Source organism: Balaenoptera acutorostrata, chromosome 12 (genome assembly GCF_949987535.1).
Source record: "Balaenoptera acutorostrata chromosome 12, mBalAcu1.1, whole genome shotgun sequence".
NCBI lineage: Eukaryota > Metazoa > Chordata > Mammalia > Artiodactyla > Balaenopteridae > Balaenoptera > Balaenoptera acutorostrata.
In genome coordinates this window covers 64,167,075-64,191,224 of record NC_080075.1, presented here as the reverse complement: position 1 = coordinate 64,191,224, position 24,150 = coordinate 64,167,075, and the positions used below count along the sequence as shown (strand labels likewise).

The 24,150-nt window shown below is 36.3% G+C and overlaps 1 protein-coding gene across 4 annotated transcripts in view; it reads right to left on the bottom strand.

Annotated features, from left to right (window-relative positions):
* Positions 1-24,150, bottom strand: part of HEATR5B (HEAT repeat containing 5B) — a 93,087-nt gene that overhangs the window by 57,372 nt on the left and 11,565 nt on the right. For all 4 annotated transcript variants that reach the window (XM_007167161.2, XM_007167162.3, XM_007167160.2 and 1 more), the window contains 13 exons: positions 19,629-19,800; positions 17,765-17,922; positions 16,529-16,778; positions 14,119-14,274; positions 13,391-13,641; positions 11,303-11,414; positions 9,986-10,138; positions 8,827-8,926; positions 8,176-8,285; positions 7,196-7,359; positions 6,301-6,476; positions 2,634-2,739; positions 925-1,115 (listed from right to left, as the gene is read on the bottom strand). In XM_007167161.2, coding sequence (XP_007167223.2) covers positions 925-1,115; positions 2,634-2,739; positions 6,301-6,476; positions 7,196-7,359; positions 8,176-8,285; positions 8,827-8,926; positions 9,986-10,138; positions 11,303-11,414; positions 13,391-13,641; positions 14,119-14,274; positions 16,529-16,778; positions 17,765-17,922; positions 19,629-19,800 — 2,099 coding nt within the window. The remainder of the gene's footprint in view (positions 1-924; positions 1,116-2,633; positions 2,740-6,300; positions 6,477-7,195; positions 7,360-8,175; positions 8,286-8,826; positions 8,927-9,985; positions 10,139-11,302; positions 11,415-13,390; positions 13,642-14,118; positions 14,275-16,528; positions 16,779-17,764; positions 17,923-19,628; positions 19,801-24,150) is intronic.

The window sequence follows — 24,150 nt, the reverse complement described above, 5'->3', positions numbered from 1 at the left end:
GCTAAGACTGGTTCTAACTTTTAAAAAATCTTTAACAAAAGTTGATTTCAGGATTAATGAGAGACACTTGGAAAAGGCAAAGTTAATCTATTGCTAGAAAATAAGCAAAGTCATCCTGCAGAAGATTAAGAGTCTGGGAATAGTTTAGCTACATTCTGCCTGCTCATATTATCCTTAGTGAGTCAAACAATACACTGGGGCATCATCCTAAACCAGCCAAACTGCCACTGTGTGTGAAGACAAGGACAGCCGTCCTCAGATACACAAGAGTTCAGAAAATACTTCTTCCGAACCACTACTTCACAACCACTGCTTCTCCCAACCTCTCTCCTGTTAATAATTATGATATAGTTTGGTACAATTAATCCTCAAAATATACAATACTTAAGAATGATTAATTTACATAACTCAAGTGTTAATTCTTGACCACTCTTGATTTTCAACTGCTCTACTTCAAGTACTTGATTAACAATCAACAGTCACTAATAACTGCATTTATCATCTTAATCATACTTATTTGGATCTCTGAGATCACTCTTTTAAATTAATATTGCCAAGAAATTCTTAAAAGCGAATGCTAAATGTATCCCCTGTTTCAGGGATAATTTAAGAAATGATAAACTTGGTAGTAGTTAGACAAAGAATGGATTATCCCAAAAAGTGAAAATTAACAGAAAGAATAATGGTGGGGTGTGTGGGAGGGCAGAGATAAGAGAAAAGGACTTCAGAGCAAACTACACATAACTGAGAGACACCCTCATTAACAATCCTCTTGATTCCGTTATGTAACATTCAAGAGCTGAAACAGAAACCTGCACCACACACCATGTGGAAAATATACAGTCCAGTTAATAATCACTGATAACTTAAAAGACATCTTTGCCTATGAGAGAAAAGTACTTGTTGATAGAGAGACCCACTTACTTGTCAAAGCTATATTGGGCCATTCTAGCAATGAAAGTTGCTTCTCCAACCACCTGAGCCATTCTTCCAAGAGCCTCCCCTGCTGCACATCTTAAGATGGGGTTTGGGTTGTCAAGGGCCCCCATAACTAGTGTCAGAGCAGATTTACGAACTTCCTCAGGTCCTAAAGTACTTTTGTTTTCAGCCAGGCCCTATGGTTATTTAAAAAAAAAAAAAAAAAAAAAAAAAAAGGACTGCAATCTTTGTAAATATACATATATCTTCACACATTATTTTCTTCAGCCAACTTTCCCATGCATATACTATGCCTAGAGTTAATACATGTTAGACTGACAGTAATCACCTTCCTAAACAGGATTTCACAACATGATACATAACATAGTTATAGTTGAATCAGCCCTAAAACCAACAATCCCTGGGAGTGTCTCTATCCAAAGGCAAATACTTAAAAGTTGTTTTTATACATAAAGGACACTGTATTATTAAATCAACTGTTATTTAACTGACTGAAATTTATCATTATAACTTTAAGGAAGGAAAAGGCCTCATGAACATGAAACTTTGATACATTTATATAAAAATGCCAGAGGCGATAATTATGTCATAAAGAGTATATCCAATACATACCTGAAGACAAAATGAGGTAAGAATAATCAGTAACTGAATGTTGAACTGAATCAGTATGAATGTTCATCATACTAAATGTTAATATCTCTCTTCTAGTTACACTTACTGTCCTGGAACTTAAATTACTTACTTGAGACCAAAAATATAAGTCATGGTACCTAGGGAAAATGTTAACTACAGCAGAGGCATTAGTGAGCACATATATGAAGAAACGCATACTGTACAGCAATATTACAGCTGTTAACCAACCTTCCAACCACTGAGGGAAACCATGACCACCCCACTCCTTTTTTAAAAAACTCAGATGTTGGTAGCTGATGGTCTCTAAAAAGGGCATATACTAACGATTATATAAATGGTACAAACCTTTATTTGTATAACCAATGCCTACATCCCTTTTCCCTGAAGTTTACAAAATGTGATTTAATTCATGCCCATTTAAACACTTGTACTTGTTGCCCTTTTAAAGCAGTGATATCTTATAATAAGCTTAGTGCTGAATAATATGACTTTTCAAATACATCATGAGAGGCTATAAGCTGCATAGTACAGTACATGAACTCTGAGAGATAAGCAAAATATTTGTTATTTCACTTCATACATGTAGAATCTGAGGTTTAAAAAAGGCTAAAGGGACTACACAAGACAGAAACCTATTGAGTAGCTAAACCAGAACACAATCTCTAAATGCAGCACTCTTTTAACTACGTAACAAACATAGCCTCTCCTGCTTTATGGTCTAAACCACAAATCAAACTTAAGCTTTATCTAGTTAGTCTTCAATAGAATACCAAATTTCATTAGTCAGACATGTTTGAAAATTCTGAATGTTATCAGCACTTGTAAAATTTGAGGTATCGAATCAAAATATGAATTTTAATATTACTAAAATACAAAATACTTATTTAATTACAATGAGCCTAAGATAAAGTTTCTAGTAATTTAAATGAAATAATATAAAAGCACGGTTATCCAGAGCTATACATATAAACGTAATAGTCTAGTTATGTCTGAATTACTATATTAAAGGTATTAATTAAAATCCTAGTTCAGAATATTTGCTATGTTTTAAAAGTAAATACCTTTAGTGCACTAAGAACAGCTGTAAAGATATTAAGCTGCACAGCCTGCTGGCGAACACCTTTGGCTTGTTTAACACATTCGGCAAAGTGATCCAGCATCTGTAATCTGTAACAATAGAATAAAGACCACATTAGCAATACTTTTTATTCAAACATGGCCCAAAACACAGAGATAAGAAGAAGGGTATAAGCTGACTGTTTAACAAATAATGCCCCATGCTATCTCTTTTCATTTCATTCCCTGGTCTAAACCGGATCTCCTCCTTCTGAATTAATATACGGACATGAACTACTAGCTGGCACAACACAAGGGACTAATATTAAGTTTCAATCAGCAAAATAATGTCATAACTTCAGTGGTCTTCAATGTGCAACAAAACGCCTGGCATAAAGTAGGTGCTCAAGGTTTCCTGAATAACAATCATTAATTGCGCATCTCTGTGGAAGATTTTTAAGTTGGAAATCTTAAAATGTGGCATAGTTTTTTTTTTCTTTTTAAAAAATACTCTCGGGCTTCCCTGGTGGCGCAGTGGTTGAGAATCTGCCTGCCAATGCAGAGAACGCGGGTTCGAGCCCTGGTCTGGGAAGATCCCACATGCCGCGGAGCAACTCGGCCCGTGAGCCACAATTACTGAGCCTGCGCGTCTGGAGCCTGTGCGCGGCAACGAGAGGCCGCGATAGTGAGAGGCCCACGCACCGCGATGAAGAGTGGCCCCCGCTTGCCACAACTAGAGAAAGCCCTCGCACAGAAACGAAGACCCAACACAGCCATACATACATACATACATACATAAAAAGAATGTAAGCAGACAAGAATATCATTAAAAAAAAAAAAAAAATTAAAAAATACTCTCACACATAGAAGAAAATAGTACCTCGTGTCCTATCTTTAGAAGCTAATTGGGAGATTTTTTTGAAAAAACTTAGCTTTGGTCAATTTTGTTAAATGTGAAAAATCAGAGGTGAATTGGTTGGTTTATTGTTTCAAATTTTTAAAATGAGACAGTTATCCCTCTTCCCCAAATCACAGCCATTTGAGACTATTCTGATTAAAGAGAATGAGGTCATATCAGATTCTTCTACAAAGAAAATAGGTGGGGCAAAGGAATCTAGGGAAATTTCACTGGAAGGATTTATGCTCAATTATAAAAGGCCATGGGTCTCAGGTCAAAGCATTCTTCAAAAATCACATAGGAAGAAACCATCTAGCCTCCAGCAGGAACTCCAGTTAGAGGTACTTGGGGCTAAAGCTGACACTTGTACACCTCTCTGACACAGATCCACATCTATGCTGAAGAAGCAGGGCACTGTCCACATTGGTTTCAAGCACACACTTGAAAAGACACACATGGTCTCCAACATGGCCATCAAACATCATGTGCCTATAACTGACCTCAAATACATAACTTAAACAAATGTTTTTCCTTACTATAAAATATTTCTTTTAATTTGAAAAATATTAACAAAAAGTTACTACCTAGAAATAACCATTGAACATTTTCACATATTTTAAAATATCAAACTGGGATCACTTCTTGCCTTTTACCTTCTTCATTTAACACTGTATAATGAGCATTTTCTAATATCAAAACATTGTCTCTGTAAAATGTATTCCAGCCTATCAACTTTCCGTAATTTATTCACTGATTCCTCCATCCCTGGATATTTATATTACATATTTTACTTTTAATAGAACTTACCTATTTTTACTTCATCTGGTTCCACAAAAGTGATTTAATAAAGTTAAGAGGACTTCCCTGGTGGCACAGTGGTTAAGAATCTGCCTGCCAATGCAGGAGACACTGGTTTGAGCCCTGGTCCGGGAAGATCCCACATGCCACGGAGCAACTAAGCCCGTGTGCCACAACTACTGAGCCTGCACCCTAGAGCCCGCGAGCCACAATTACTGAAGCCCACATGCCTAGAGCTCGTGCTCTGCAACAAGAGAAGCCACCGCAATGAGAAGCCTGCGTACCACAACGAAGAGTGGTCCCTGCTCGCGTCAACTAGAGAGAGCCCGCACGCAGCAACGAAGACCCAACGCAGCCATAAATAAATAAATAAATTTATTAAAAAAAAAAAAAAAGTTAAGATAATCCTGGATTCTAGTTACAGGTCTCATAACTAGCTGTATAATTTCTGACAAACCACGAACTCTTAGACCTAGATTTCTTTAGATTTAAAACAAGGACATTAAAGTAGATGCCTTATAAGAGTCTTTCACCTTTAACGGTCTTTAACATTTATGTGGCAACCAAATGTTCTTAAAGATATCTGGATAAAGTAAAATTTCATATTTAAAATTTTCCCCTCAAATTAAAAAGCAATTAATCAACTAACCTACATATGTAAAGATATGCTATCTTTTCTATACAAATACAACAATGTTTTTAAGGCATAGTTTGTAAAACCTGAACTATCTGTGGTCTTGAATTAATTCATTTTTACTCCTTCTTTTGGGAAAATCACTGTAAATATATAAAATGCTTACTAAGTTAAGTATGGTGTCTGTGGACATAAACTATAGCAAACTAAAATGCTCCTATTAAAAAAAGAATCAGGGGCTTCCCTGGTGGCGCAGCGGTTGAGAATCTGCCTGCCAATGCAGGGGACACGGGTTCGAGCCCTGGTCTGGGAAGATCCCACATGCCGCGGAGCAACTAGGCCCGTGAGCCACAACTACTGAGCCTGCACGTCTGGAGCCTGTGCTCCGCAACAAGAGAGGCCGCGATAGTGAGAGGCCCGCGCACTATGATGAAGAGTGGCCCCCGCTTGCCGCAATTAGAGAAAGCCCTCGCACAGAAACAAAGACCCAACAACAGCCATAAATAAATAAATAAAATTAAATTAAAAAAAGAATCAGTTACTTTAGTGTTCCAAGTTCCAGACTTTAACCATCTGACAAATGTCATATTAGGGAGTAGACTCTCACTCATTTAATTCCTCAGTAACAAGACTTGGAAAACTGATGTCCCTAATTAAAGATACAGGCAAACCTACTTATAAACTGGCAAACAAACTACTATAATGAAAATTTTGTTGTTTAAGACCGAGTCCACAATACAGTGGATATCATATGCTAGTACATGGGGTCAAACTTTTTTTTTTTTTTTTTTGGGAATCAATTTATTTATTTATTTATTTATTTTTGGCTGCGTTGGGTCTTCGTTGCTGCACGCGGGCTTTCTGTAGTTGCGGCGAGCGGGGGCTACTCTTTGCTGCAGTGCGTGGGCTTCTCATTGCGGTGGCTTCTCCTGCTGCGGAGCACGGGCTCTAGGCGCACGGGCTTCAGCAGCTGTGGCACATGGGCCCAGTAGTTGTGGCTCACGGGCCCTAGAGCACAGGCTCAGTAGTTGTGGCGCACAGGCTTATCTGCTCCGCAGCATGTGGGATCTTCCTGGACCAGGGCCCGAACCCGTGTTCCCCGCATTGGCAGGCGGACTCTTAACCACTGTGCCACCAGGGACGTCCCCATGGGGTCAAACTTTAAAAACAGTTTCAAATTATATGGAGTTTGCATGCAATTTATTATGTGCCACTTATGTTATTACATTTAGGAGACTATTGTTCAAACTCTTCTTATTGAAGAGTTAGCTTGGTTGGGAAAATGTACTGCTTGAAAATAATTTATATTTAACTAAAATCACCATATTGACTTTATACTAACCGGTGTTTAAAAGAAACATGAGGAAACACTACACCAAAAAGAGCCACAGAAGCATCAATGACTGAAACTCCAAGGGGAAGAGGCCCAGGCACAGCTTCTCCCGCAGGTATTCGTAAATAAATGGAGGATGGATCATGCTCCAGAGCCCCACTTCCAGATGCACTGTTTGGCTGGAGCTGCAAAAGAAGGACATAAAAATCATTCAAAATCCACTTTGGGAAATTCACTTACCAAGTACTGGGCGTGACAAATAAAACAGGGGAGGAAAGAGAAAAAGTAACAATGAAAGAACAGAATGATTAAATCTGAAAATTTTTAAATGGAGAAAGATATAATTTGGCCATTAAAAAAAGTCACAACAGTTCATGCAATTTTTAAAAAAAGTTTTGTTCATTCTAAAACATTTTTGCAGTACCCACCTCAAAATGTGTAAGCAAAATGTCAGGAATAACTTAAACCCACAAAAAAATTTTTAAAAGCGGCCTTTAGTAACTCTTTTTAAAAAGTACATAAGAAATAATGTATTCAGTGGGCAAAAAAGGTTCTAAATCTTCAACCTACTAAATCCTATTCCTCTCTAACCTGTCACAAAATAAACTAAACCAAAACAAACACCAACAACCAAAAAGCTAGTCAAAACTGATCTTTGCCAATGCAACCACAGGGTACCTAAATACACAGAATATTGAATAAAGACAGTTCGCCAAATTCTAACTATTGCTGTTTACCTTTTTTCACTATTTATCCACCCCTAGGAAGGTATCTTTAAATGTCTAAGAAAGCTAAATGAAAATTAAACCTTAGTCTACAATATTTTCTTTTTAAATGACAATGTGTAATAGTACCATCGTTTTCCAATCAAGCTAGTATTTCACTTCACTTCATAGTTTACTACCTGGTCTTCAATTGATTTATGATCAGTTTCTTGAAGCCAGGAACCAAGAAGAACACTATCATCATAGTGGCAGAGGGATCTGAGGAGGGAAGTAGTTGTGTTGGCTGAGTTGTCAGTCAAAGTGAATTCTGCTACCAGTTCTCTAAGAAGTGCATTGAAAGAGCCTAAAAAACAGAACTTCAGGTCAGATTAAAGAGAATACTTTTTAAGAAAATGACAACCACTGCCCACCAAGAGCAGCAATATGTTCAACAGGAGTAAAATAATTAAGTCCCCATTCCCTTTTAAGAAAAACCAGTATTAAATATTTTAACGCTGGTTTTAATACACAATAATGGCACTTCCTTTTTTGTTATTGTATTATGCCTTTTAGCCCAAATTATTTAAAGTAATCAAAAACTCAAATAAAGATTTTTTATTTTAAATATATTAAATATGATAATTATTATTTACTACTAATTACTTAACGATGTGCAAACACTGAACCAGAGCATATCAAAATTCTTGGGTATGGTTGCACTGGAATATTAATATTTTATATGACATTTAACTTCTGCAAAAGTACATTACTATTCTCCCTCCAGATTCCTAAATTATTGGCTGTATTATAACAGTCGGGATAGTCATTAAAAGCATAGACTCTGAAGATGAACCAACTGGGTTTGAATCCAAGCTCTGCCAGTTAACCACCTCCCAGACTTGTGCAAGTTACACAACCTCTAAGTACCTGAGATTCTTCATCTTTAAAGAAAGCTATATTTTAGCCTCATACGGTTGTGGTTAGAGTCAAAGATGCTCATACATGTTAAGGGCTTAGAACGGGACCTGGAACACAGTAGTGCTCAACAAGTGTTAGCTACTCTGTATGAAGAAAAGGAAAATGGTTGCCTTCCTTTACATGGTCAGAACTCTATGATATTGTGAAGAACTGCAAAGGTATACTGAAGAATTTTTATTAGACATACACAAATTTTATTTACCTTCATAAGTTTTTGGAGGTAACAACGCCAAGATATCATAAAGTCTTAAACGGACCATTGCAGCACTAGCTTTCAGATGAGCTCCGTGGGCTTTAATTACAGATGGAATGCTAAAATATCAAAAGTATAATTAGTATTAGCTTATTAGAATAAGCATTAATTACATTTTTTTCCAGCCATGTATCAATGTACCGTCAAAGTACATTGATAAGTATTACATTTTTCTTTTAGTTTATTTTGTGACTTTTACTGTTAGTAACAGAAACACTATAAAATACAATTTTAGGGACTTCCCTGGTGGTCCAGTGGGTAAGGCTCCACGCTCACAATGCAGGGGGCCGGGGTTCGATCCCTGGTTGGAGAACTAGATCCCGCATGCATGCTGCATCTAAGAGCTTGCATGCTGCAATTAAGAAGCCCACATGCCTTAACTAAGACCCGGTGCAGCCAAAATAAATAAATAAATAATAATTAAAATAAATAAATAAAATAAAATTTTATTTCAATCCACACCACTACTGAAATTTTTAAAGTCACTTCACACAAATAAAATTTAGTACATTTCCTATATGATACTATAGGGAATTACAAAACATGGCTATTTATAAATATATAAAATTGGATGTTAACGTGTCCTAATTGCCTACTTACTGTGACATCATAGTCATGGCACATTCAATAGGGGTCATCAATTTTCTAATCACATCTTCAGTTAGGAGTTCAGGACAATGTGCAACAAAACTCCTCATTGCTAGGTAAAAATTTTAAAAAGACATATTTGAAACAGCCTTTGTGAGGATGAACAAATTTATAAAATTATATAAAGGTACCTAAAATTTTTAATTATTACAAAATATAAAGTTCTAAAACAAGGTCAAACCAAAAGAAGGACCAATTGCAACTTTAGAGAAAACTCATTAGAAAAGGCTAGAAGAAGAGTGGACAGCAAAAATGGAGGGAGGGAAGATGTCTGTTAGAAAGATTTCTGTGAGCGAGAATTCAGAAGTCTATGACCCCACATGAATTCAGATAACTACAAAAAAAGCTGTTTCAGAACAGAACCAACAGTGGACATAATGGCCCAGTGAGAGGAAATAGCTTTATTGGCTCTTTGGCAGTAGAGCTAAGACTAAAACAGCTCTCAGATGTGTGGGAACAAAACTAACACCTTGCCCTGTGGCGCTTATGGTTAAGTGTACATCTGTCTCCCACAGTTTGAAAAAAGAAGCACTTTTCACCCTCAGATAAAGCGAAAAAGGACAGGGTCACTCTGTGTAATTCTAGTTTTCAAATAAAACAAAACTTGAGCCTTTCCTGTAAGTTGCTGACTCCCAAACAAAAACAACTTTATTTCATACTTTTTAAAATGCTGGTATCTAAAAGATCTTATCAACTTTTGCAGATTTGATGGGAGAAAACAGCTATCTGTCCATTAAGAAAAGACTAACTGTAAACTCAGTAACCTTGGTAATCCTGTTTCTTTTTCCTTTAAATAGGCACTGGGCTTTTTTACTTGGTGACCCAGTGCTTCTTCAGGTGGAAGAATGCAATAACTGGGAATTAAGACGCCTGGGTTCCAGCTCCTAACTGATCATGAACTCTAACCTCCTTTTCAGAGTCTCAGCTTCATTTTTATTACAAAATTAGTAAACTGGTATAGATTACTTATAAAGTTTCTTTCTAAATCTAAAAGTGTACAGATTCATCATTATATATTAAAATAAAAAACTGAAGTAATGATTTTCCTTCACTTCACAAATATTTTAGTAAGAAAATAATATTCTGAAAGTGCAGTCCTTTCAGTTCTTACCACATAAAGCTCCAGCACGACCTTCCAATGTTACCTGCCAGGTAAAAGAATCGCCTCGGGCCTTCTCAGCCTCCAATTCCTTCAATGAACGAGGGAAAACATTTCGCCACAATAACAACATCTTGGGCAGATGGTAACGAACAACAGATGGTCCTGACAGAGAAAATGAGAACACAAAACCATACATATATATAGCATTACAAACGAAAAGTCAAAGAAAAGAGCCCCAAACAAGCTTTAACAATATCTATCATTTCACTGTATCTTTCTCTCTAATACTAACATTTTCAAAATGTTTCTTATTCAGTAAGTAAAATATATATTAAAGCATAATAAAATTCACCTAAAAACTTTCAATATTTTTAGCATCCAACATAAAACAAATCCACAAAAAGTCATCTAGAAGAAATTACCCAAATATATTCAGAATGATGGATTACATTCTATCAATGATAAAATATATCTGGGACATATTTTATGATGTCTTTTCTATAAATATTATATATGTATATAAACATGTACACCCACTCCCAAACACATACATATATTTACTACTCCATTTTAAGGGCAATTTATATGGTTAATTTAGTTCTATGGAGTAGTATATTTAGAACTAGGAACCTATATTTCCATTGCTAAGGAATTCATTTAACATACCACACAACATAAATTTCTAGAAAAAAAAGTTACCACTTTTTATTTTCTTTAGAAAATGAGGTCATGGTTTAATTTCCAAAAGGTAGATGCATCAAGGAGGGAGTAACTTTGTAGCACACACGCATACTTTTTATAGTAGAAGCCAAACACATGAAGTAAAAAGTGGACACACCTTATCACAATGGTAACAAGTATTTCTGTTCTATGTACAGTGCTAAACTTTGCCTGCATCTCAGATTTGTCACAGCACTTAGGAAAGTGAAGTGCATAAAGATAACCCCAAGAAAGCAACACCAATGAGAGATGCCATTTAAGTGTGACTTTATCACTCTACTAAAATCATGTCACTGGTCTTTACTTTGGGCATGGAATATGCCCCATACTCTCATCTCTTTTCATTAATACTAGGCTAATCATTTAGACCATGGCTATTCTGATGGCAAAGGGGAAACTTTGCTAACACCTTTCTCACTAAATGTATATAAACAGAAATTACCAAAAAGAGAAATCTAATACCAAATAATGAGAAAAACATCATTACCATTTTTTAACTTCATTCAAAGTCTAGAATGTGAAGTTGAATACTTCTAAATTAAAATTTCTTTACAGTCTACTGATAGTTATAGAATAAGACAAAATCCTACTCAAATATAATTGTACCTAAAGTCATAAGTGCTCCAAGTAAGAGCCATCCAGCTTGCGTGCGCTGTAAAGATAGCCTGCTATTTTGGGCAGCAGTTCGTAAGAGATCTTCAGCAATACTAACTACCATCTGCAAGACAAGTTTAGAATTGGATTTTAACAAAATCAAGTAAGAAAATACACAGCTAGTATACTTCATTAAAAAAGAAGTTATCCTTTTTTGTTGTTGCTGTTAACATGTTTTTAAAGAGGCAACATCAATACCTAATCAATCCTGATTGCTCTGCTGACTTTGAGAAGACCCATTACAACACAGTGGTTAAGAGTGAGTTCTAGGGCTTCCCTGGTGGCGCAGTGGTTGGGAGTCTGCCTGCCGGTGCAGGGGACACGGGTTCGAGCCCTGGTCTGGGAGGATCCCGCGTGCCGTGGAGCAACTGGGCCCGTGAGCGCAATTGCTGAGCCCGCGCGTCTGGAGCCTGTGCTCCGCAGCAGGAGGGCCCGCGATGGTGAGGGGCCCGCGCACCGCAATGAAGAGTCGCCCCCACTTGCCGCAACTGGAGAGGGCCCTCGCACAGAAACGAAGACCCAACACACCAACACAGCCATAAATAAATAAATAAATGGCAGTGATATGAACAACATATGTACATATCAAAAAAAAAATTAAAAAAAAAAAAGAGTGAGTTCTAGAGCCAGAATGCCTGAGTTCATATCCCAGCTTTGTCATCTCCCAGCTTTCTGACTTAGGATAACTTAATCTCTCTGCCTCAGTTCCCTCACTGCTAAAATGGGAATAACAGGAGTGCCAACCTCACTCTTATGAGGATTAATAAATTAATACAGCAAAGTACTCAGAACAGAGCTGGTCCATGTAATCACTCAGTAAATGCTATTATTAGTAATACTGTTATCCTACATTTAAAGATTTGTTGAACTCTTATTATACATCTGCCATTAAGCTAATCTTATGGTGCTTATAGTCTTAGAGAGAGAAGACAGGAAAAATGGGAAGTAACAAGCAGCACATAATCAAATAATAAAATAATAGTACAGATGTAATTGTCAGCAAAGAGAAAGGCTATCATAGACTGAGTAACTCTAAAGATAATTCATGGAAGAGACAGAACTTGAATTGGGCCTCTAAAGCAGCTAAGTTTGGTGCAGGTGAACAAGAAGAGGGACGAAATTCTAATGTAAGAGATTAGCAAGAGCGAAGACATGGAGGCTGAAAAAAGCATGGAAGGAAAGCAAGATGACTAGTCTGACCAGAGCAGTGAGAAACTAGAATGAAAGGGCAGAAAAAAGGCAAATTATGAAGGTACCAGTTTAGCAGACAAAGGTGATTATATCTTATTCTCTGATCCCTGGGTAGTTCCTAAGGGTCTCTGAGCAAACATAAATACGAAAGTGGGGTGGAAGAGATGGGAGAAAAAGATTCCAAGAAGGATAATCAGTGAGGAGGCAAGCATATGACAAAGGGAGATGGAAGCCCAGATTTGAGTAGCAGCTATGGAACTCACAGAAATGAATGGACATGGGCCTGGTAACCCAGGAAAAAAAGAACCAGAAAAACAAAAAACAAAAGATCTAGCCCCAATATAAAGTTGCAAATAATATTTATATAAACACTTAATATTCCTAAGAAGAAAATCTTGATAGTAGTATAAGGTATAGGAGAAAGAAAGGGAAAAAAAAGTAACTGATTCATGAAAACCATTCAACTTTTATTATTACCAAAATGCTAACTATAGCAATAGCACATTCTCTTGACATTTTGAATATAGCAATGTGAATTTTTATTTCTAAAACCCCAAAGAAAAGCTCTGATTTCTAAAGAATTACTCTAAGGGTTTTTTTTTCCCTCTCTCTAAAATAAATTATAGAATGATACTATACCCAGACAAAACTATTATTCCTGTATCAGGATTAAATATCAAATTTTAATTAGGGTCTGTCGACTCCATATTAGCAGAATACTATATCATTTATTATCACAGTAAAACTGTTTTTGTTTGATCACCCAGTTCAACATCAATCACAGAAGGTGTTCCAATAAAGACTAAAGTCCATGTGACAGCACTTATCATCTTAGGATCTTTGTCGTACCTTTCCCTTGGCATGAGGAATGCCCAAAGGACACTGATGAACTCCACCTAACAAAGCAGCCATTGCAAAACTGTATCCACTAACAGCTTCCGGTGAAGTCTTCAGGTTGTTGAGTCGTTCGGCACACCTGTCTAGAAGTGGTGCCAGCTGGAAAGGCAGTGCCACAGCCACACAGCGCAGACACCACGCGGCAGCAAGTCGAGCTGCCATGCTTGGGTGAAGAAGCACTGCAGTCACCGTCTCCAAAAGACCTAAAAAATACTCAAAAAATTACTCTTTAATGAAGTCACACAATTTCATGAGTTAAAAGACTATGTGTAACGCAATAATTAAAATCATAATTGTTATGGTTTTACACAGATACATTTAGAACTGTGCCAAAAAACACATATATCAACTCATAAACAGGAAAGTACTTTAAGGAACAGTTTCTACAAGAACATAGTACAATTACAACCAATAAAATATAAATGTTGGTGTAAAGTATTCAATAAAGTTTAGAAACAAAACTACCATGACTGTTTTTGATTTGTCTCCCAAAACTTTATTTCAATATTTAATTCAAGATTCACTATCACAGTGAATCCTAAATAAAACCTAACTTTTAACAAATGATCTAAACTGCTAATTACCATGATAAGCAACCAATCAGGAGTTAAATATCAATCACACCTATGATTTCTAAAAATACTGAAAAAAATATTCCAGCATATAAGTGAATATCATACCTATAGATGTTTCCTGAATAAGAGGGGATGCGGTGGCATTCAGGCTCTGCACCAGACTCCCGAGCTCCTGCAGGGCGCAGACCATCACATGCTGGCTTGCTGCAATGTCTGCTGCTCCAGATTTGTTTTCACCACTAGTGTCATTCACTACCGCTTCTGGAAACACAAAATCATGTATGAATGTGGGTGAATTAAATTGTGATATAATTTTTTGATCTACACAATTTATGTTTTTAAATTATACCAGCTGATACCTGACTCTTAACTCTGTTTGTATGCTGAACATCTCTAATAATTAGGGAAATACAAATCAAAACCACAATGCTAAAAAGTCATTATAAAGAATTTAGCACAATGCTACCCCCAATATACATTCAGTAAACATTAGCAGCTATTATTGTTACTTTATTATTATCATTGCTATTTTAAGAGCTGTAGTGTATTGGTAGCATCACTGCCAAATTACTGACCAGAAAGAAGATCTATAAGGAAAGTGACTTTAGAATTTCTTACTGGGATGTTCCTCAAAGTTTCCATTAACTTGCTGGTCCCTGGCCCCACCTTTTAGCTTCCAATAGAACTGAAACATATTTAATCATGAAACAAATAAAAATTCCTTGTCAAATTACTAATTGAGAATATATTCTGGTCCATAAATTCCAGATACATATAGCACTATGTTTAATTCTGCTTTTACCATTTTAAAAATCAAATGGCTTAAGGGCTTAAAAATCTGTGACCTTAAGATTAATAACCCTTAAATGACAGTAAAACTTTCTTATTTACATTCATTATGAATTACCAGGCTATAAAATGTAGAATAACAGGATATAATAGATTAATACACTATGGATTAAAATTAAATGCCTCTTTTCTTCTTAGACCTTTCTGGACTTGGAAATGCACGAACTCTCTCTTTTGGGTACTAAGCTCTAAGCTCCCTGAACAGGTGCTATCTACGTGTGGCTCGCTGTTTTACTCCCACTGTTTGGCACAGTGCCTTTGACACTCAAACATTTCTTCAAGGAATAAATGTACAAATATTTATAAAGTCGTGAACCTAGGACAGATTATTATTTTATCATACCTAAAGAATGATACCTCATTAATTTAAACACCCTTTAATTCACAATTCCTAACTTTCAGTTAGTCCCATGCATTTAAAATATGGTTTGCCTAGTAAGCTATTATAAACAACAAAAACTATAAACTATTTGTGGATTTATTTTTATTAATTTTATAAGATATTCAATATATATTCTCTAAATGTAAAGTGCTGGATATTATCTATTCATTAAATTCTTATTTCTAAAGACCCCTGTTAAGCAATATAATTTTCTTGATTAGAGTTAACGTATATTCCCAACAGTAATAAAAATAAATTATTTTATAGAATTTATATTTTGCCTTGCGTTAGTTCCTTAATTGTATTATTATAAGCTCCAGGAAGGCAGGAACTTTATCTTACTCACTGTTCAAAACCTGAATTACTGCTTTGCAATCTCAAATACTCAATAACTACTTGTTAAACAGAAAAATTTATAAAACTGACACTTCCTAGAAAAGGATTTCTTTTAATTATGAATTACTGAGGTTTCACAGTATATCCTATAGTGGGCTAAAAACCACCTGTAACTTTTTCTCTCTAAATTTTCACATTAAGCCTATTAACGGAGGGGAAAACAACATGTATTTATAAAACAACAGGTTCCAAGAAGAAAAACCACAATAGATTATTCCTCAAAGATGCCTCAATGTGCTGCGGCACACCAGGAGAGCTATGAAATCGGTAGATAATAGATATAAAACAGAAACCCTAACCTTACAAACACACTACCCAAATACTGAAAAACTCCACTTCACTGTAATTCTATGTTGCTTGAATACCAAATAAGAGTACACAATAAAAATGACTATTAAAACACAGTCCAGAAAGATATATGAACCAATCAGATCTATTAGTATTTATTAAGAATAACAATAAAGAACTAAATGACTAAAGTAATCAACAATACAGATCATGACATTAATTCTTACCTACTGGGACTTCCCTGGTGGTGCAGTGGTTAAGAATCTGCCTGCCAATGCAGGGGACACGGGTTCTAGCCCTGGTCCGGGAAGATTCCACATGCTGCGGAGCAACTAAGCCCGTGTGCCACAACTACTGAGCCTGAGCTCTAGAGCCCGTGAGCCACAACTACTGAGCATGCGTGCCACAACTACTGAAGCCCGCGCGCCTAGAGCCCGTGCTCCGCAACAAGAGAAGCCACCACAATGAGAAGCCTGCGCACTGCAACAAAGAGTAGCCCCTGCTCACTGCAACTAGAGAAAAGCCCACGCACAGCAATGAAGACCCAACGCAGCCAAAAATAAATAAATAAATAAATTTATTAAAAAAAAAATTTCTTACCTACTGCTTTCATTTGCTTTCCAATCGCTTGGCATATTTCTTTGGCAGCTGCAATCTGGGCTTTTTCACCTAGCAAACTGCCCACAGTAGCTCTTAGGATAAAGGAAACACACCGTCTGGAGTACACAGCCTCTACATGTGTTTGCGTTGCCCGAGGATGGGAAACCAGATCAAGTACGTGAGACAAGAATGTGGCAAAGCTACGCTCTAACCACTGACCACCCAATGTTGTTACAAAAACAACATATGCCTGTAAATAGATTAAGATGCTTTAGATAAATTTATATAAATGAACTGAAATTACAGATAAAGCAACTACGTAAATAACTGATGACAGCGTGAAAAATAAATTATCTTTGAGATTAAAATTGAGAAAATTTAAAACTTGAGACCTTTTTAGTACTTCTAGCATGGGAATTACTGGTTGAAGTATCTTTGACTAAAAACAGCTCTCAGAATAATAACTTCAAGAAGAACACAGGGAGAGAATGGTGCGGGAGGGAAGGAAAGGTGAATTCACCCTGGTGATGAAGGTTATAAGTTATAGTAATAAAACCCTAACACGCTGAATAAACGCTGACCTAGAGCTACAAAACATTTGCTTACGACTGTAAGATACAGATGGTTTACTTCCATTTTATGCTTGTTTCTGGAATAAGGTATAATTGGATGATTTTGACTAAGATCACAAAAAACCATTTCATCCTATTAGGTGTTAATTATTAGGTTATTAACCATAACATCTTATTTGGTATTAATTATTATATTGAAACTATAATTTCAAATCAGGTTTAACTGCATAATTACACTGGTGATTAACCAATGATGATAAATCCAAAGTACTAACCAATATTTTTAGCTACAAGAGTTGTTGGAAAACATTAAAATCTAAATGCCGCAAGCTACTTGAATACAATTTCAATTAAAACACAATTACTTTACTTCTGATTTTCTGCCAAGTAAAATTTGGAAAAATTTTGTTAAAGATAGACAGATAGATATAGCAGACATAGGCTTCTTTACACATCAAATACCTACCTTTCCATATAAGATGCAATTTAGATTTGAATGTAATTCATTCATTTAGTAAAAGAAATGTTTTGAAAGACATTTTAAAAATTATTTAATTTTAGACAGTATTAAAAATCTCTGTACGTGCTGTTACTTAGTAAGAGTCTTCCATGAAATTTCACACGTGATACCAAGAGAATTCTTTTATACATATATATTACAAACCTGTGTAACTCCAACTCTCACTTCACGATTAACAGACCCTCCGACTTTTAACATTTCTCCACCACTCTTTAAGAAACCTGACCCTCCACGTAGAAATCCTGTGGCCATGAGTTCTAAGACTTCATCAAATGTTGCTCGCTTCACATTCTGGCGCATTACTTTCAGGAAGAAAAATATATTTATAAGCAAATATATTTTGCTATTAGTTAAATAATATTTTCTAATAATCTAGCTTTAAAATTCAAGTAATTGTTTTTAAGGATACTTAAACTATTACAAAGGAGATAGGGTCATTTATTTTCTTATGATCTTAAAATGTACAATATATTTGTAAAATTAAATTCAATTTTGAAGCAAAAAAATGCTAAAAAAAAGGAGCTAGAAATGAAAACAATTCAATATATCTATGCCAAAATAGTCTAGTAATTATGTTAGCCTTGATATGTGTAACACAACAAAGACAACACACATTCACAGTAGATACTGCGAACTGACTGCAGCCTTCACTCCCAGTTGAGATGGACACAATACTTCTTTTTTATTTTGGCCACAGCACGTGGCTTGTGGGACCTTAGTTCCCCGACCAGGGATCTAACCTGAGCCCACGGCAGTGAAAGCACCGAGTCCTAACCACTGGACCGTCAGGGAATTCCCAATTCCCAAGACCACGCTTTCTATACAACAATTACCAATGGACTGAAACGTCACTGGACTGCAACTGACTTGCCATCCCTGGTAAAGAGCTTCTTATTTTATAAAGTCCTTTCATACACAGTAGCAAACATAATCCTCACAAAAATTCTGTAAGAGAGGCATAAAGCTCACGATTAACTATGCAGGCTCTGGAATTTGAATGCCTGGGTTTTCATTTCACTTAATAGAACACTTATTACACCGCAAATGACAATCTCTCTAAGCCTAAATTTCATTGTTTATAAAATGAGAATAACAACAGTACTTGGGATTCATAGGGCTTTTGAGAGGATTAAATAAAACAACTCTGTTATGTGCTTAATTCAGTGCCTTATACATAGTTAGCACTTAATAATTGTTACCTATCATCATCATCATTGTTATCTAATTCAGAGACTGAAGTAATCATCATTAAAGACGAAGAGACCAAAGCTCAAAGGGTTTCACAGCAAATAAACATAAGAGCTAGGACTTGAATCTGTAAGATCTGATTCTCTTTCTACAATACAGAGATGGAATAGGGGGAGGGACAACAGCAGAGCTGGATTCACTCAGCATCTATTCAGAACTGTCCCTGAAGCATCTCTATGGAACTGTGAGGCACAGTAGAAGTCACTGGGAAAATCAATTCTGTCTCTGATTCTGCTTATAATAATGGTCAAGAAAAGAAGAAAAATAATACTATGCTATGAATGGGGATCTACTCATCAGGGACTGAAAGTAAGAAGGCATGTAAAGTGCCAGATTCCAGTCCCTTGAACATGATACAAAAGCATTTCATAAATCTTACTTGCTTATATGTCCAACATACTTTATGCATGTAATGTTGTACAGTATCATCATAAAAAATGTCTTGACTGGGACTTCCCTGGTGGTCCAGTGGTTAAGACTCTGTGCTTCCACTGCAGGGGGCGTGGGTTCGATCCCTGGTTGGGGAAGTTCCGCATGCCCCACAGTGTGGCGAAAAAAAAAAAAAAAAAAAAGAATGTCCTGACTATATCAAGGAAAATGCCATTTGGGTACTTCTATTTTATGAAAAAGTAGACAAAGATACTAATTTAAACCCTTTAAAATGACTTGCCTAGAAGTAATAAGTCATTTAGAAGGAAGCATTCCATATACCTTCAAATACCTGTTACAGTCTAGATCGGGGGCTGGCAAACAATGATACCTGTTGCTTGTTTTGGCATCAATGCTGTAGCCATGACTGTTCCTAAGAGTTTAGACACTGCCACCCGTACCCCATAGTTTGAGTTTTCCAAAGCCTTAAAGCAGAGAGTGGCTATATTTTCCAGTTCAGCAGTCCACATGAACACAGCTTCATTCTGTAGCTCTAGGAGACACTGGAATTAAAAAAAAAAAAAAAAAAAGTAAATTAGAACTTCCACTTCCAGAGGTGGATAAACAAGAACCAGATTTACTCTCTCTCCTGAAATAACTAAAAAATTAGACAAAATACATGAAACAACAGTTTTGAAGACACTGGACATCAGGCAATGAAGGATGTTAATCCTTAAGAGATGGAAAATGCAAGTTGAACCCTACATCTGTCCCAGTTTACTGCCTTGAGAGAGTTTCCAGCAGTTAGGAGGAAACTATAACCCTAAACTCCTGTATTAGAAAGAAGAAAGGTCTCTGGGGAGTTCCCTGGTTGCCTAATGGTTAGGATTCTGGGCATTCACTGCCGTGGCCTCGGTTCAATCCCTGGTTGGGGGAACTGAGATCTCACAAGCCACATGGTGTGGCCGAAAAAAAAAAAAAAAAAGAAGAAATGTCTCAAATCAACAACCTCAGCTTCTACCTTAAGAAACTAGATGACATAGAGCAAATTCAACACTAAGTAAGCAGGAAAAAAAGGAAGTAATATAGATAAGAGAGAAAATCAATGAACCAGCGAACTGGAAAACAGAAATGAAACCAAAAGCTGCTTCTTTGAGACAACCAATACATTTTGATAGAAATTTAGCCAGACAGATGAAGAAAAAGAGAGAGAAGACACAAATTACCAAAATTAGGAATGAGAGAAGTCACATCACTACAGATTCAATACATATTAAAAGGACAATATATTTGACAACTTACATGAAACAGACAACTCACTCAAGAAGAAACAGATAACCTAAATAGCCCAATATCTATTTTAAAAATTGAATCTGTAGTTTAAAATCTTCCCCCAAAGAAAACTGGAGACCCAGAGAGATGTACTGTTGAATTCAACCCAATGTTTAAGTAAGAAAAAATACCAATCCTATAGAAACTCTTCTAGAAAATTGAAGAGAAGGGTATACTTCCCAGATCATCCTATAAGGCCAACATTACCCTGATATTGAAATCTGACAGACACTACAAGAGAAGAAAACTACATGCCAATATCCCTCATGAACACAATGCAAAAATTATACACAAAATTTTAGCAACTCTAATCCAACAATATATAAAATGGATACTATATCACAACCAAGTAGGGTTTATCCTAGGAATGAAAGATTGGTTAAAATTCTAAAACTAATCAATGTGGATTCATTACATTAGTAAGCTGAAAAAGAAAAGTCATACAATTCATCTCAATAGAGGCTGAAAAAACATTTAACAGAACGTAAGTAAAACTTGGGAAAACTGAACAAGATCAGTGGATTGTGTCAATGTCAGTATTGTATTATACTGCTTGTAATATTGTACTATGCTTTTAGAAGATATTACCATTGGGGGGAACTGGGTAAAAGTTTATAAAGATCTCTGTATATTATTTCTTACAAATGCAGGAAAACCTACAATTATCCTAAAATAAAAAGCTTAATTAGACAGGAATTCCCTGGTGGTCCAGTGGTTAGGACTCAGCACTTTCACTGCCAGGGGCCTGGGTTCAATCCCTGGTTGGGGAACTAAGATCCCACAAGCCGCAGAAAGCAGCCAAAAAAACCCAAAAAAAACAAAAACGCTTAATTAGAAAATAGCAACAACAGAAACGACACAAGAAATCAAATTTGACAAAATCCATTCTTGATAAAAACTTCTTGGAAGGCTAGAAATATAAGGGCACTTCCTCAACTTGATAAAGATCATCAAGGAAAACTGACAGTTAACATCATACTTAATGGTGAAAGACTGGATGTTTTCCCCTTAAGGATCAGGAACAAGACAAGGATGTCACCTCTCATGTTTTCTATTCAACACTGCACTGAAGGATCTAACCAGCCAGTGCAGTAAGAAAGAAAAATAAATAAAAAGCATCCAGATTGGAAAAGAAGTAAAACTGTCTTTATTCATAGACAACATGATTGTCTACACAGAGTATCTGATAGGATCTATTAAAAAAGCTGATAGAACTAGTAAGGCAGTTTAAGAAGGTTGGTGGATACAAGACCAATGTACAAAAATCAGTTGTACTTCTATATGTTAGTAATGAACAATTAGAAATTGAAAAAAAAAGCTTTTAATCAATATTATTTAAAATAGCATAAAAAATGAAATACTTATGGATAAATCTGACAAAAGAGGTGCAAGATCTGTGCATTTGAAAACCACAAAGTGTTGCTAAGAGTAATCAAAGAAGACCTAAATGAATGAGAGATAGAGATATCGCATTCATGAGTTGGACTTAGTATTGTTAAGCTGTCAACTATCCCCAAATTGATCTATAGATTCAATGCAACCTGAATAAAAATCCCAGCATGTTATTTTTGTAGAAATGGACAAGTTAAAATTTATATGGAAATGCAAAGGACCTAGAATAGCCAAAACTATTTTGAAAAAGAAAAAGTTGGAGGGCTAACACTACCTGATTTTAAGACATTATAAAAGTACAGTAATCAAGAAAGTGTTATTGACATCAAGATAGACAAATAGATCAATGAAACAGAATACAGATTCCAAAACTAGATCCACATTTATACGGACAACTGATTTTCAACAAAGGTTCAAAGGCAATTTAGTGAAGAAAAGAGTCTTTTCAACATGGTGCTAGAACAAGTGAATATCCATGTGCAAAAACCAAACCAAAACAAAAAATCTTCGATTCATACCTCACACTATATACAAAAATTAACTCAAAATGGATCATACATCTAAGTGTAAAACTATAAAACTAGGAAACAGGAGAAAGTTTGGGCTAGGAAAAGCTTTCTTAGATACAATACTAAAAGCACAATATAAGAAAAACTTATAAATTGGACTTTGACAAAATTCAAAACTTCTCTTCTTAGAAAGGCACTATTTAGGGAATGAAAAGACAGACCACAGAGTGGGAGAAAATATTTGCAAATCACATATCTGATATAGAAATAAAGAATCTACAAAGTAGACTCAAAACTCTATAATATATGTGCCACATCTTCTTTATCCATTCATGTTTTTTTGTTTTTTGTTTATTTTTTATATATTTATTTTTGGCCGTGTTGGGTCTTCATTGCTGCGCGTGGGCTCTCTCCAGCTGCGGCGAGCGGGGCCACTCTTCATTGCTGTGCGCAGGCTTCTCATTACAGTGGTTTCTCTCGTTGTGGAGCACAGGCTCTAGGCGCACGGGCTTTGGTAGTTGTGGCTCACGGGCTTAGGTGCTCCGTGGCATGTGGGATCCTCGCGGACCAGGGCTCGAACCCATGTCCCCTGCATTGGCAGGCAGATTCTTAACCACTGCACCACCAGGGAAGCCCCCATTCATCTGTTGATGGACACTTAGGTTGCTTCCATGTCCTGGCTATTGTAAATAGAGCTGCAGTGAACATTGTGGTACATGACTCTTTTTGAATTATGGTTTTCTCAGGGTATATGCCCAGTAATGGGATTGCTGGGTCATAGGGTAGTTGTATTTTTAGTTTTTTAAGGAACCTCCATACTGTTCTCCATAGTGGCTGTATCAATTTACATTCCCACCAACAGTGCAAGAGGGTTCCCTTTTCTCCACACCCTCTCCAGCATTTATTGCTTGTAGATTTTTTGATGATGGCCATTCTGACTGTGGCACATATATACAATGGAATATTACTCAGCCATAAAAAGAAACGAAATGGAGTTATTTGTAGTGAGGTGGATGGACCTAGAGTCTGTCATACAGAGTGAAGTAAGTCAGAAAGAGAAAAACAAATACTGTATGCTAACACATATATATGGAATCTAAAAAAAAAAAAAAGGTCATGAAGAACCTAGGGGCAAGACGGGAAGAAAGACACAGACCTACTAGAGAATGGACTTGAGGATACGGGGAGGGGGAAGGGTAAGCTGGGACAAAGTGAGAGAGTGGCATGGACATATATACACTACCAAACGAAAAATAGCTAGCTAGTGGGAAGCAGCCGCATAGCACAGGGAGATAAGCTCGGTGCTTTGTGACCACCTAGAGGGGTGGGATAGGGAGGGAGACGCAAGAGGGAAGAGATATGGGGACATATGTATATGTATAACTGATTCACTTTGTTATAAAGCAGAAACTAACACACCATTGTAAAGCAATTATACTCTAATAAAGATGTTAAAAAAAACCTCTATAATAAGGAAACAAATAACTCAATAAAACAATGCACAAAAATTTTGAATAGACTCTTCATCAAAGAAGATATGGATGGTAAATAAGCACCTAAAAATATGATCATCATTAGTCTGGAAATGTGAATTAAAGCCACAATGAGGGCTTCCCTGGTGGCGCAGTGGTTGAGAATCTGCCTGCCAATGCAGGGGACACGGGTTCGAGCCCTGGTCTG